This window comes from Triticum aestivum, chromosome 5D, assembly GCF_018294505.1.
Source record: "Triticum aestivum cultivar Chinese Spring chromosome 5D, IWGSC CS RefSeq v2.1, whole genome shotgun sequence".
NCBI classification, from domain to species: domain Eukaryota; kingdom Viridiplantae; phylum Streptophyta; class Magnoliopsida; order Poales; family Poaceae; genus Triticum; species Triticum aestivum.
The window spans coordinates 442,422,347-442,437,343 of record NC_057808.1 but is presented as its reverse complement, the minus strand read 5'-3'; the positions used below and the strand labels follow the sequence as shown (position 1 = coordinate 442,437,343).

Here is a 14,997-nt window from a genome sequence, read left to right as displayed (position 1 = left end):
GGTCCTGCTGCCGGGCACAAGACGAGCGATGGACCGCAACCGGGAGAGGGCCAACCCTCTGATGAAGATAATTCCCGAACGACGAGGAAAGGAATCGAAGGTCGACGGGGGCGCTCACCGATAGGCCGACGCCGAAGAAGTCCGCCCGCCGCCGTGAAACGTCCCCGACCACTGCCGTGAGCCCCCACCATGCCGTGGCACCCCACATCCACGCCGGGGCCCTGAGGAACTGCTCTGAGCCCCCCGCCGACGGCCATGGGCCAGATCCGAGGAGCAGGTCAGCAACCGCCGCCGCCCCCTCCCGAAGACGCGACCATGATGAGCCCCGGCCCGCCTCTACGCCACCAGCCGGGTCCCCGCGAGACAGATCCACCCGGATCTGGCCGGAAACTGGCTCGCCCGCAACCTACTGCACCGCCGCCCCGTCAGATCCACCGCCACCATGAGAGCACCCACCACCGCGAGGCCCTTCACGCCACCACCATGAACCAGCAGCCCCGCCACCGGACCATGTAATCGCGCCGCCGCACCCCCATAGAGCAGCGCGGCACCCGAGCAGGAAGAGGCGAGACCCCGCCGCCGCCAACACCAAACGGGCTTCGCCCGCTGGTGTGAACTGGCGGCGGCGAGGGAGGAAGACGAAGGGAGGGGGCCGGCTGGCGGCGCCCTAGGGTTTCCCCCCGGTCGCCCGCGGGGACGACACGGGAGGAGGAGGAGGGACGGGAGGGGATTGTGGCACGTTTGCTCTCTCACTAATTACTAATTACAGATGACACCATTAGTACATAGCCTTTTTTTTGCCAGAAACCAATAGTACAGAGCTGACACAATGCAATTTTTTTCTAGCTTCATCCCTATTGGCACACTTAACGTGACTAGTAAGTTACACGTGCATAGCACGTCAGAGCTCATATAATCAAACTACAACCAAATATGGGAATATTGTTATTGTATTAATTATAACATGCAAATGGAATTGTGAGCATATACATGACGTATAAGATGCAAAAGCATGTAAAAATACGTTGAGCGTGTTTTGTCTAGGTATCTATTTTGGCTATCATATAGCTATTGTTCTATTTGCAAAGATAAGTATGATTTATTAAAGTACATAGTCTTGAGTATAGAGTAAAAAAGAATAATAATTTGGACAGAAAAAAGAAATTAGGAGAATATGAGTATGGAAGAATCTAGAATCAAGTAGAAGTGTACTTCAAGTTTTGTGCAAAATGTCCATATGGTTCAAGTCCAACAACAGAATCTTCTAGATATTACACGTGGCATAATCTAGTGAAGCAATCAAAAAATCCAACGGTCAGCAACACTCGTATGTGCCATGTTTCTACCGTTGGATCGGCTTCATCCAACGGTTGTTATTCCAAGTTATTCGTACACTATATAGTGGTATAAATATAGATATACATTTTGTTTTAGCAAGCGGACCGATTATTGATCAAGTAATATGGATTGGAGGGAGTACTTTTTTATTCTTTTGGGTGATCTGCACTTATGGTGAACTTTTGAAATAGATCCGGACCTTTTTTTTAAATAGCCCTAGAATGTGAAGAGAAAAATAAAAAAGGTGATGTTTTTAGGGGTCAAAAAAAAGGGCTGATGGTCAAGTTGTGCCCAAACGAGGTAATCTTGGGCCCACGAGCCTTGTGTACAATGTATAACAACGTTGTTGTGGCGAGTCGGCCCACGAGGACGGCCCATCTCTCTCCCGAGCTGGCGTCGTCGTAATAATATTGGCAGCCGCGCGGCGACATTTGGGAGACTGCAATTCCATTTCCGTTCCCCCCAAATCCTCCCGCCCAATCTCCCCGCCGGCGGACGATGGGCGCTGCCCACGACGACGGCGACGGCGACTTCGCCGCCACGCCCGCGCCCGCGCCCGCGCGCGGCCGGGGCGGGGTGTACCAGGTGGCGGGCCTGCGGGTGGAGTTCCCCTACAAGCCGTACGGCACGCAGCTGGCCTTCATGGGCCGCGTCATCGCCACGCTCGACCGCGGCCGCCGCCAGGGCCGCTCCCACGCCCTGCTCGAGTCGCCCACCGGCACCGGCAAGTCGCTCTCCCTCCTCTGCGCCGCGCTCGCCTGGCAGCGCCATTACCCGCTCCGCGCGCCCCCCGCCCCCGCCGCCGCAGACCCCCTCCTCTACGGCGGCGGCTTCGTCCCCGACGACACCCAGCAGCAGCAGCCCACCCCCGGTACTACTACCCCCCTTCTATCCCCTTCTCTGTCGCGCCGGTTCTTGGATCGAGAACGCGCTGCTGCTCGTTCTTGACTTGGTTGGTTTGCTCATTCCCGTGCGTGTCGCGGTTCTTGATGTTCAGGCGTCCCGGAGAAGGCGGCGGCGGCGGCCAAGAAGAAGAACGCGCCGACCATCTACTACGCCACGTAAGATCTGCCCTCCCCTGAACTGAACCGATGGGACAATCTTGCCGGCCAGGTTTCTTGGCTGCTTGTCTGAATCGATGAGATGAATCCTGATTGATTTCATTCCCCATCGAAAAATCCTGATCAATTTCTTGGTTCCGTTGTCTGTCTGTCTGTCTGCTGCAGGAGGACGCACTCTCAGATCACTCAGGTGGTCCGGGAGCTGCGCAAGACCTCGTACAGAGTGCGCATGGCCATCTTGGTACTACCTAATGTTCCCATCTCAGTGCACTTCCTGCCTCTTTTTCTTTTTTGTCAGTTAGAAAAGGAAATCCATTATCCAACCAATGTTAAGTAGCAGCGGCACAAATGACGCCAAGACATGTATTCAATCATCATGTAGTAGTGTGTGCTGATGATGCCGTAATCCTCAGGAGCCACATTTATGTGGGGCTCCAATGTTCTGAAGTTAAACTGCATATAGGTTGACCAGCCAGTGATCATGCAATGCAGGCCTCAAGGAAGCACTATTGCGTCAACAAGACTGCATGCATGGCTGACTCAATTGACGAGGAATGGTAACACACAAGACACATTTCTTTACTAATTGTTTGGGTTCCTCATTGAGTCATTGTAAACCATTTAGTGAGTCCTTTTCTTCCCTCATCAGCAAGAGGCTCCTAGATGACAAAGTTCAAGGATGCCCAGAATTCAAGTGAGTTTTCCTAGCTTCTTTCGTCGAAAAACATATTTAACCTTGGTCACGTTTCCCCCTTTCCCTACTAATGCGAGGAGAAACATGTATTGGCAGGAATGCACAGAAACTGAGTCGTCATCCATCCCTTCAGACCGGTGGCTCCTATGAAGTTCATGATATTGAGGATCTTCTTAGGGTCGGACGACAAGTCAAAGGTTGGTCTATCTCTTTGGTTACATAGATTTTCCTGAATCCTGAGGGACACATTATGCCACCACTGAATGCTGAAATCTATTCCACTGCCACCTTTCTTTTTGGTTATCTGCAGGATGTCCATACTTTGCTGCGCAAACCATGGCAGAAGCAGCTCAACTGGTTTTCTGCCCATATAACTACCTAATTAGTCCAATTGTCAGGAGAGCAATGGACATTAATATCGCTGGCTCAATCGTTATTCTCGATGAAGCACAGTAAGTCCAGACTCATGATTCTTTTTCAGTGTCAATCAATGGTTTCCTTAGTTAAGCTAGTATATATCTGTTGTGGTTCCTAATCAGTTATCACTCTGAAGTTTTCTCTTCAGAGCAGTTTTAATAACAAAACGGTGAATTCCAGCTGTTAGCCTTATATCAAGTCCTTGCCTTGCAGCAACATAGAAGACATAGCACGTGATTCTGGAAGTGTTGATGTTGATGAAGAATCACTTAACAGTAAGATGATCATCACTGTTCTGTTAAAGCTCATCGTTCAGAAAACATATCCTCCTGTTACAACCCATGCTAAGCTAAACTTATTTATTTCTGTGATCAAGGTCTCAAGGAAGAACTAGCAAAGTTAGCCACTGATCAGGCTGTTGGAAAGATATACCAACCCTTGCATGACATCATTGAGGTACATTTATGAGAAGAGAAGAATTCATAATCCTGTTGTTCCCCATTAATAAAGGAAGAATACACCCCTAGCAGCAATGCTGGTGTCAGGGATTAAGCTCTAGTACTTATGCAGGGGCTTAGCACTTGGATTTCTGCTCAGGAGGGTGATCCACGAGATAACGAATTTGACAATCCTCCTTCATTGTACGTACTATGGAATCTTGTGTTGTTTCTTACCTGATTTATCTATCTAATGTTTGCCATGAGGTGCCAGTATCAGGATCTATATAGAGGTACCGACCTTTTCCATTGGTTGATTTACTAGGGGCAAGATTGACATTGTAAAAGAATATCTCTGAATTCATCCAGCTTTGCCATCCCTAGATGGAAAAAGTGCAAATTATCACACTGTCATTGTTACCGTTCTTCGCTTCTCCATCTCCGCGACCAAATAAAACCTAAGGTTTGGGAATAACTATGTGCTAGTAAACAGTTGGGGCTGGAATACATTCATGTAAAAAGGTAACAATTGATAGTCTTACTCAGCTCAGAATCGAGGTTGCAAGCGCTAAATATGCACTAGAAAAATAAAAGCCAAAAAAAGTGTCTTTGCCATGTAATTTGCTGTTCCTGCTAAGACAAACAATTTAGTGTTCACTTGAAAAATAGTGAGAAGTATATCCCTGTATTGGCGTTTTGAATATTTTAAGTGTCCCTATCTGTATTGCCCCGATACCGACACATATCTGTATCCGTGCCGCACAGCCGATGGAATGTTAAACCAAAGATTGTGTTGGCGTTTGGCATGGATTTGCTGTGATATGTAAAGTTGGAAGAGCTCCTCAGACTTTCAGAAGTTATTCATGATTGCTTCACGCTGAGATGTTAGGATTTTATGGACCACTGAAACATGACCAGTTGCTTCTATGGTGCTGTGTCATTAGTGCAAATAACTTGGTACTGCACATGGAATCACATTAGGCACTAAAGCATCTCAGATTTTTTTCCTGTTATTAGATACGTACTTGTCTATTTCCAGTACAAATTTCAAGCATACTAAATCCAAAAATCATCCATTAATATTTTAAAAACATTGGATTCCATCTTGTTAATTAATTTCCACTTGTACAATTCACTAGAATAACTACATGCCTGCAACAAAGGACGAAATTAAGCATTTTCCTTGCATCCAGTTGATATAACCTTTTGTAATCCTCAGTTGGACTGGTGAAAATGCTGTGAAGGAACTCCAGAAGGCCGGTATTACTCCTGCATACTTCCCAATATTGCAGGAATGTGCGACGAAGGTGCTTCCCAGTTCAAGTTTCAAAATGCAGTTACTCTAGAGTAGTAGATTATATTCACTAGTTTAATGTAGCTCTGGAACATTTTCTCTGTAATATTTCTTTCTGTGGCATGTGGCTGTCAAGAATGTCAACATGCACCTTGATTCTTGATATTGCCTCTTGTTTTAGGCAGTTAAGGCTGCTTCGGATACTGAGTCAGAGGGAGACCACTTAACTGGTCGTGGTGCTATGACACTGGAGAGTAAGCAACACCTTGTTCCCCATTAATCTTCAGTAAATTTAATAACTTAATAATACCATGAATTTTTTGCAGGTCTATTCTCCTCACTGAGTCACTTTTTTGGTAGGAATGGGCGCCATTTGTATGATTACCAACTTGCTATCCAACGGTTTGCTCACAGAGAAGGTAGCCATGCTTACTTCCTGATAATATGTTTTCCTAATGACGTGGAAGGGGAGAACATTTTATCAAGAGAAAATTGGCTCTTGGACACTGTATATGAGATTCAGATGCTCTTTAAATTACAAATCTGGTTGCTTGATCAACTTTCAAGTCATTGACAGTCTCATTACATATTTGAATCACATCATTTGCAGGCACTTCTGCCTTTGGAGTGAGAAATGTGATGAGTTTGTGGTGCCTCAATCCTGCTGTTGTTTTTCAAGACATTGCAGATCTAACCCATTCAGTAATATTGACATCTGGGTAAGTTTCCACGTTGACGTTTCTCTTCTCAAAATGTTAGGAAAGTGTTTTAGTTTACGGTAGCAGCATATGGCTTCGATGAATTGAAAAAAAAAAACAGAAAAGAAAGCAAGTGTATGTACATGTAATGTATAACTAGTAAATATGGTAAATTTATGTATGGCACATACTTGCTAGCTGGAATTTGGCCGAGCACAGGGCTTTCAGCCTTATGGATGTGCGAACAGGCTTTTCACCGCCATGTAGGCACATGACCAGCTGACATATAATTGTTCCAAACTAAATAACTGGTTATCCACTTCTGGAGTTTTCCAAAATAGCCCACAGTTTCTGTGCAATATCAGATCAACAGATAATATATAGCTGGCTCTTAACATATATCTCTGCAGCACACTCTCTCCAATGGGCTCCTTTGCATCTGAACTCGGTGTACAGTTTGATGCTTGCATGGAAGCTCCTCACGTAATCGATGCTGATTCTCAGGTGTGTCTCCTGCAAGTAGGTTGTGCTACAAAATAGCTGCATAGCCAAATGGTGATGGTTTTTACTAACGATTGGGTATGAAGTTAAGGAAAGTGGAACCATACTAGTTTCCCCTATCCCCACTCCAGATTTTTTTCCGTTCCACACAACGTTAGCTGCTAAAATGTGAAACATGATTCCTTCTTTCCGCAAATTCGGTCATTTTGCCCCATTGTAATGGAAATGAATATTCAGTTAAATGTTATCATAGATTCCCAAGCTTTATCTGATATTTTGACTGAAAAAGTGTGCAATATGATAAATTGCAAGGCAATGTAATAAAAAAGTTGTCTAATTTAAACTATTTGAAAGCTAAACATTTTGAGCTAACTGACATGGCTTGATTTTACTGTACATGCCCAATCCTCTTATCTCTAACCAATTAGAATAATGGTTAAGCTAGTTTTGTCAGGTTTCAGGATTTTTTTTTTGCTAGTCCTAACTGATCATCATTTCTCATCAATTGAAATACAGTGCTGTCCTGGACCAGGCAGCATAGAAATGCTTTGGCCTGATGAACTCTAAGCTTCTTACCCTTTAATTCACTCGTGACCTGGATAAGATATGGAGCTTGCATGCATAGTAGAGATATCATCATAGATTGTTTATGCCAAGCAATCACTGTATGCGATTTCTCAGCCTATGTTGTATGGTGATGCAGGTTTTTGCTAGTGTACTGTCATCTGGCCCAACAACACATCGATTGAATGCCAGCTATAAAACTGCAGATGCATATTCTTTCCAGGTAACTAGTCATTGTTTTTTTTATTTTTTTGTGGGTAGTCATTGTTTTTTTATGTGCTAACATAAATCCTTTTCTCCAAAAATTTGATGCTCTCATTTTTATATAGGATGAACTTGGAGCTTCAATAGAAGAAATATGCAGAATAGTGCCTGGTGGTGCTCTAGTGTTTTTTCCTAGCTATAAGTTGTTGGACAAACTGAAAGTGCGCTGGTCTCAGACTGGTCAGTGGGCACGATTGAATGCTCGAAAACCGGTGTTTGTTGGTAAGATTTATGCTGCTTCAGAAACTCTAAAAGACACTCTTTACATTTATGTTTCCTGCTTGTTGCTTATCTGAGATTTGTTTGTTTCAGAGCCTAGAGGTAGTACTGAGGAACTCGAGCCTGTCCTAAATGGATACTATAATGCAATCCTTGGTAAGGTTCCTCTTAAGAAAGGCAGAGGTGGTGCAAAACAAATTGTGAAGAATCGAGTGAGAAAGAATTCATCACAGGAATCTGCTAAAGGAGGAGCTGCTTTTCTTGCAGTTTGCCGTGGCAAGGTGCTAATTCTATCCATTTACATGCACACAACCATAAATGCATATGTACACATGCATAAGCCCCAATTTGAAAGTCTTGGTGCTGTGTGTGTATCAGCAGCCATTAGCTTATGTTTTGTTGCTGCTGATTTTTATTTCAGGTATCTGAAGGAATTGACTTCTCTGATGACAATGCTAGGGTTGTTGTATCCTTTATTTTCATTGTTATATGCCTTAAAGAGTTCAGTGTCAAAGTCTGCACTACTATCCAGTAGCATGATTGGTAATAGCGAACTGTCTAACGTTTTTAGCTGCCGCACCTGTATGCTTTTGATGCCCAGCAATTTTTCTTGACTAAGACATTAGGTCATTGTTGGCATTCCATTCCCAAATATGTAAGTATCTTTTTTCTTCTTCTAGACATAAGTGCAGTTCCTTTGCTGTGTTTATTTCTGACGTTAATTCATGGATCAGAAATGATGTCCAAGTAAAGCTGAAAAAGAAATATAATGATTCCTACAAATCATCAAAGAATCTTTTGAGTGGGAGTGAATGGTACTGTCACCAAGCATTTCGTGCTCTGAATCAAGCTGCTGGTATGATACTACTTTATCTGTTGAAGATCATTTGTTGTAATTAAGATGTTTAAAATGGCTAATTACTATAATTATTTTTCTAGGTCGATGTATTCGGCATAAATTTGACTACGGAGGCATAATTTTGATTGGTATGTTACTCAATTCTCACTTCCAAATGTTTCATGGCTTGACAGAAAGTTGGTTCTTATAGTTTTTCTATTTGATTGATTTGTATTCCATTGGATGCAATAAGCTGTTCTTGATTCAAAATTACTTATGATCACTGTTGTTATTACAGATGAGCGATATCAGGAAGAGAGAAACCTTCTACACATTTCAAAGTGGCTTAAAAACTCAATTAAGCATTATGGTAGCTTCCAGGAGACAATGGATAAGATGGAGAAGTTTTTTCAGAAGGCTGAGGTACTGATATTATTATGCATTTGATATTCTAAATGTGGATGCACTATCAAAAATAAATGGTGATCTTTTCAGGAGCATATTAAGATCAAACGTCAAGAAATGTCCACTAAGGATAAGTTGGATGACGATCTACTTACATCACACGGTGATAAAAGAAAGTTGCATTGGCCAGAACCAAATTTCTCAAAACACTCAGTACTGCAAAGTAATCAGAAGGGTAATTTGGATGACAATCTACTTACATCACACGGTGATAAAAGAATTCTGCCTTGGCCAAAACCAGATTTCTCAAAGCATTCAGTACAGCAAAGTAATCAGAAGGTAAAGAACAAACGTGGCAGTCTGAAGGTTTCAAACATTGATGTTGTGGGAGTAGACCATGAAAATTATGGCAGGCCTTGTATATCATCCGAAGCATGCCAGGTCTCTTCAAAATCTTCTGACTTCACAAAGAAAAAAAGCTCCCCTGTACCAGGAAGTCTTTCAACAGCATGCCAACTCCCTCCATCGCATAAAATTCAGAATAATTTGGAAGACGAATCAGACATTGGGGGAAATCATGCAGTCGATATAAATGTTATCGACTTGGAAATTTGCGATTCTATGTCTGGGTAATCTATCATCATTCAGGCATGTTTGTTCCTCAGAATTCTGATATAATTCAATTTTCATTTAATTAACCTTGCTATCATTTTCAGGCATGCAAAGTTAACAATCTTCACTCCACCAGAAGGCAGGTTGCAAGAGCCTACTTTTGTGGAAGGAACTTCTGCTGAGGATCCAGTTGCTAGCCCCAGCAATCGTTCTGAGGTAAATACCTCCGCAGCGATGGACAATACTGAAGATCAGGTCGTAGGCGTGTCTGCTTCGCTCTCAACAGCTAACAGAAACCAATCTTGTGTGTCCACATCAGCGGGTACTCCTGAAAGAACAGCTAATAGAGGTTATCATCTGGATCATGAATCTTCAATGGACAGAAGCGTAAATTCTCAGTACCAGAAAAGGAGAAGGTTTAATATACCAGTGAGCTGTTGTACTGGCGCAGAGCATTCCAATCCTTCTCTGAATCCTTCTAATCCTTCAAGCACATCTTTCTGCAATACTGATTGTGCTGTTAGCATGGCGCCCGGAGATCTGAAGAGAACTGATCGTCTGTGTTGTGAAAGTCTGAAAATGTCCAGGTCTGAAAGAAGTCACAAGGCGGCAGAGTTTGCATCAAATAAATCTGCAGGAACAAGGCTTGATATTCGTTGCACCACATGCAAAACGCCACTTGGATTACAGAAGGATGGCTTTCTTGTTTCATGTTCATTGGCATCGCCCTCAAAATTGTACTTGACATGTCTTTTGAGACATGGGCTATCAACTGTTGGCTTCGCAGAAGATCTTATGTCATCGCCACCAGCTGTGGTAAATGTTCTTGTATGTGATGCTTCTTCACTCAATCAAGGGATCCTTAGCAAATTCTGCAGCGAAGGTTCTGCTCATCAGTCTGGTGTTTGGTCTGAGAAGGATGGATGTGTATACAAGCCAGTAACATGTCCTTTCTGCCCTCGTGAAAATTCTTTTGCCACGGTGCTCGGAGTGCAAGTTCTTGCAGCTGATGCTTCAAATCTGGAGTCATTAAACAAGGTACTTTCCACATTTTGATGCATCTTCTGATTTAGTACTATTTCCACATGATTCTAATTGCCCTCTCTTCAAACGAAGGTGCTCCTGTTTGCTGATTGTTTGGATCTCAAGCATGAACCATCAAATGAACAGGTACGTGGTTTTCCTTCCCAGACCTGTATCCCTTTAGTCATATCGCTGACATAGTAATAAGCTAACAAAAGAAAATACTGTTCTATTTTTCCATATCAAGGTTGCAAGAGATCATACAGTTGCTAGTAACCTCATGGGGACAGATGCTAGTAAACCCATGTCACCCCCACCGGTGATCGATCTTGAGAGTTTTGCTTATAAACCAGTGAAGAAGGAACCTGTGTCACTAAGCACAAGGAGGTCCAAGGTTAGTCACTAGTTGCGGTGGCTTATCTATTAATTACACTTTGCTTATGCCCAATTTCCTGTTATTCCAAATGCTGCCATGTTCAGCATAATTTTGATCTTGCTTCTTTGTATTAGACTTTTCAAATGAATGGCCAACCGTTAAGATAGCTAACCATATGGCACTCCCAGAAGATTGCTGATAGTTTGCTGGTAGCTAAACAATCCCAGTTCTAGACATAGTGACCAACTTATATTGTTTTTTTTGGGGTCCTCTATGAGCAGCTTAGGTTACCTAGCACGGACAGATCCACAAAACCACAACTGGTGCATAACGTGGAGGACTCATAGGATGGATCGGGCTCGTCCATTGGCGAACTAGGAAGAATTTGTGCCTTAGCAGTCAGCACTACTGGCACACATCATCCTGGAAGAAGATGCTAACTCAGCTGTGGGGTAGATGAGTTGGAGAGAGATGAAAATTTTCATTTGAGGTCGATGGATGTTGTAAATACAGAGCCATATGAGCATTAGCTAACTTTTGCTGTGCCGTGCGTATTGTAGTTGTAAATCTTAGGAAGGGTGTCTCAACTTGTAACACTTACACTGTATCGGTGCAGACGTTTGATTTTACGTATGATGTGTACTCAAAACAACAATGACGTAAATACACAAAATTTCCAGTGTCTGTATTTATAAGGGTTGCTATCCTCTGTAGTCAGTGGGTTGTTGATAGTTTTAATTCAACAAAAGCTGAGCTCTGTAGGCCCCTGCTCCATGCTATTCTAGAGAGTTCACCAGCATCATATACACTTCTTTATTGCCTACTATTGATGAAAATGCTTTATGCCAGCTCTTGCCTGCCATATTCCTTAAATTAAAATGTTACAAGGTTTTGATTTTTAAAGCTGCAATAAAAAGGACAGGAGGTTTTGGTTGTACTGTCGTAGTTCCATTAAATTGGTTGTGTAAGTTGCACTGTTACTCACATAAGGATGATAGATATGCAGATTCTCCAACTTAATGCTGCATTGATCATTGTACTTATGTTGGTACATATTTGAATCGCAGCACAAAACTTGCCTTTAAAAGAAGACCCCAGTGCCTCTCTATCCTTATCACAAGTGCTTCTCCATTCTTATTACACGCACAAGCAATTTGACACTCACCAAAACAAGTATTTCTTGTAATGACAGACGAGGGGTGGTAAAGATATCAACTTATACGAAAAAGTGGAGTTGGAGGCATCGGGATATCCTTAGGCAGTCTATTTTAAATGGAATCCAGTCGCTGATCTGATAGTACAAGCCAACAGTGTTAGTTAGTTGAGTCAGCCTTAGAAGAAAATGGATGCATGTGCGGGCGTCCGTCAGGTGAGTACTGTAGCATGGACGTACTTGCATGGATAAGAGTACCGGTTAGATTGGCGTAGAAGAGACCCTAGTAATCAGTCCTTATCTCTGACACGTGGGGAGATCGGCCGAGTTGTGTGGCCGTCATGGGATTGCTAGTGGCTGTTTCTACTGGTTAGTTGAGAATTTAGTAGATCAATTTTTTGCGGACTTGAGCATGCGTGTGTGGGCTGTAACCAAGTTTATTCGTGTGAGAAGGAACAAGAGAAAAGGCTTGTGTGTGTGCCACCAAAAAAATACTCTGCGTGTCCATTATCTTCTTTCACCTTGAGTTTGTGTGCGTGTGTTCCTGGGCAAACCCAACATTATATAGTGTCTGATCAGTTATGCTTCCACTGCATGTGTTAAACAGTGTATCTCCAGAGATTATAGTGACAATTATCACAATACTTATTTTTTTGGGCTTGTGTCTCTATGTTTACAATGATTACTATCCTCCCTTTATTCAGTGGGGGTTGATTGTTAATTTCGATTAAAGATATATGAATGCTTAATGTTGAGCTCCCACATGCCCCTGCTCCATGCTATTCCAATGAGAAGATCATATAAACCACGTGTCGATTGGATTTGGCTGCGCTTTTGTTTTCCATCTGATGCTTGGTGCTGCTACACATATAAGCCAAAAGTGAAAAATGACACATGCAATATTAATTGAGTTCCGCCAACAAATTAGGTGGCATTAGCACTGCTGCACATATAAGGATGATAGACATGCAGATTCTACAATTTGATACTACAGGGTTAGTTGATCATTGCATTGTACGATTACATATTTCAATCATCATTCTGTCCAAGCACAATAAAAACAGTAGAATTCGTAGAAATCACCTGATAGCTCCATGAAAATTGATCGATTGTTGATAGCTATGACATGTCGTAGTAGAGAAAAATGTCCAGTGTAGAGAGTCACATAGTGTCAAATCGTCAGAGACTCAGAGTTCAGGGCAGGACGAAAATAGTAGTACAGTGAAATATACATGTGTGAACCGAAAGAACCAAATGTAGATTTAACACTCGTGTTCTATACATAGCCTACTTACCCATCTCAATCGTAAAACTATTTCGTTCTCCACAGTCTTGCTTCACAACCAGCTCAAATAATGCTTCAGGGCAGGTTTACTCAGCAATTTCGCGGTGTGATACTATGTACTCCATCCTATTCACAAAAATTTGTTCTGGACATACCTTCGGTCGAACTTTGTATGGTGTGACTGCATATCTTTTGAATATCTAGATCAGAGAGTAAAAATCATATGTATGCTTCTGTCTTGAGAAAATTCTGGAATATTTATTTTTGGACTATTATGTTTATATACTAACTACAGTACAAACTAAAGGTCATACATCTTAGATACCATATCAATAACATAAACGTCACATATTTGTGAACTTGGATTATAATTACGCAGTTTCCAAGCTGCCAAGTTTGCTATGAAATTTGCATTCACCAACAAGCAACTAAAAATGAAAAAAAAAATCCTAGCAGTACTCTTTCCAGTGCTAAAAATCCAAACTTCCGAATTTAGTCCTCCATTGGTAGCCATCGTTGCCCATACATCACTGTGCAGTACAGAGCCTAGCACATCCATACACAGCAGTACAGAAACAGACTTTAAAGGCGGTTATTGTACATAAGTGAACCCACCACATCCATATGAACGAACATATAAAGCACTCTCACTGCCAATGACAAGTGGGTCTGCCTACTAACCCGGTCTACCCGTTCACCATGACTCACCAGTCATTAGGAATTTTCAGACGCCATCAAATCGGCAGATTAGATGTCTTAAGGTGACTGGGATATCGATTGATCATGGCGAGGCAGCGTGCGCAAGAGCCCAGAGTGATTGCTGCCTCATACACAACACTCACCACTCCCACCTTAAAAGTCGTCATGATCCTGAGCCCTCTCCTAGTTCGCGTCACTCCCACAAAAAGAACAAGCAAAAACCTCTACCCCAGTCTTACCTATTTACGTGGAATGTGTTTAGGTTGTCCGTTAGCCAGAATAGTCAAGCAAGGAAACACTTTAGGAGTAAGAGGCATCTGGGAAAATTTACGTGTTATGGAGACTCAAGAAGTGATAGAATTTCCAGAAGTCCCGATGGGTGCCACTGCATCAAGGAGAAATGGGATTGACGTCTGAGAGTACACTGTCATGAAAAAAAAAGCATGTAATGTTTGAACCTCTCATGGCTAACTAGGCGTTCTGCAATGGCCTGAACTGCATGAAACTGGAGCTAGTCCAAAATAATTAGGAGCTAGAGGACAGTTTATTAGAAAAACATGGAAATGGAGCATTGGAGCAGAAGAAAACAGACACCATGAGAGAGTAGTTGCATCCCAACAAGGCGTTGCAATGAGAGGGACAACTCCATTTCAATGCCCATATTGATTATTAGATAGAGTAGCATCAGTTGGCTTAATTTTATAATAACATGATTGTGACATTTAATTTCTCAACCTGCATCATACATGCACCCGTCCAAACACGCTGAGCTCACGTCGGGAAATTCGTGGAGCCTAGTTTCACATCTACCTTTTTTGGAAGATTTTCTTAAAAATTCAAACTACTCAATAAGACAAGTACTCCCTCTGTAGAGAAATATAAGAGCGTTTAGATCACTAAAGTAGTGATCTAAACACTCTTATATTTCTTTATGGAGGGACTAGATAGTTACAGAATAATGTCGAGTTAGAATAAGCTGTTGTATAATGTTTTCTTTGCAGGCCTGTTGTATAATGTTCCCAGAACAAAAGCTGCCAAGTACTACTTGGTACACGCAGATAGTATACACTAATAAGAGATCTAAAAAATGGAAAAAGGAAACATGTACTTAACCCATGT

At 42.5% G+C, this 14,997-nt stretch overlaps 1 protein-coding gene across 2 annotated transcripts; it reads left to right on the top strand.

Moving 5' to 3' along the window:
- Positions 1–1,782: 1,782 nt before the first annotated feature.
- Positions 1,783–11,458, top strand: LOC123122537 (Fanconi anemia group J protein homolog). 2 transcript variants are annotated; one of them, XM_044542736.1, is made up of 28 exons: positions 1,783–2,209; positions 2,336–2,399; positions 2,565–2,640; positions 2,892–2,956; positions 3,049–3,093; positions 3,190–3,290; positions 3,404–3,545; positions 3,724–3,785; positions 3,887–3,966; positions 4,081–4,151; positions 5,167–5,254; positions 5,423–5,495; positions 5,568–5,660; positions 5,852–5,960; positions 6,350–6,443; positions 7,144–7,227; positions 7,334–7,490; positions 7,581–7,768; positions 7,909–7,953; positions 8,114–8,142; positions 8,222–8,343; positions 8,427–8,474; positions 8,624–8,748; positions 8,821–9,359; positions 9,447–10,380; positions 10,459–10,512; positions 10,613–10,759; positions 11,023–11,458. In XM_044542736.1, the coding sequence occupies exons 1-28, from the start codon at positions 1,837–1,839 to the stop codon at positions 11,086–11,088; spliced, it is 4,074 nt and encodes a 1,357-aa protein (XP_044398671.1). In that variant the 5' UTR covers positions 1,783–1,836; the 3' UTR covers positions 11,089–11,458. The 2 variants fall into 2 exon arrangements, with proteins under 2 accessions (XP_044398671.1, XP_044398670.1); XM_044542735.1 differs by having other exon boundaries at positions 3,025–3,093.
- The last annotated feature ends 3,539 nt before the right edge of the window (positions 11,459–14,997 follow it).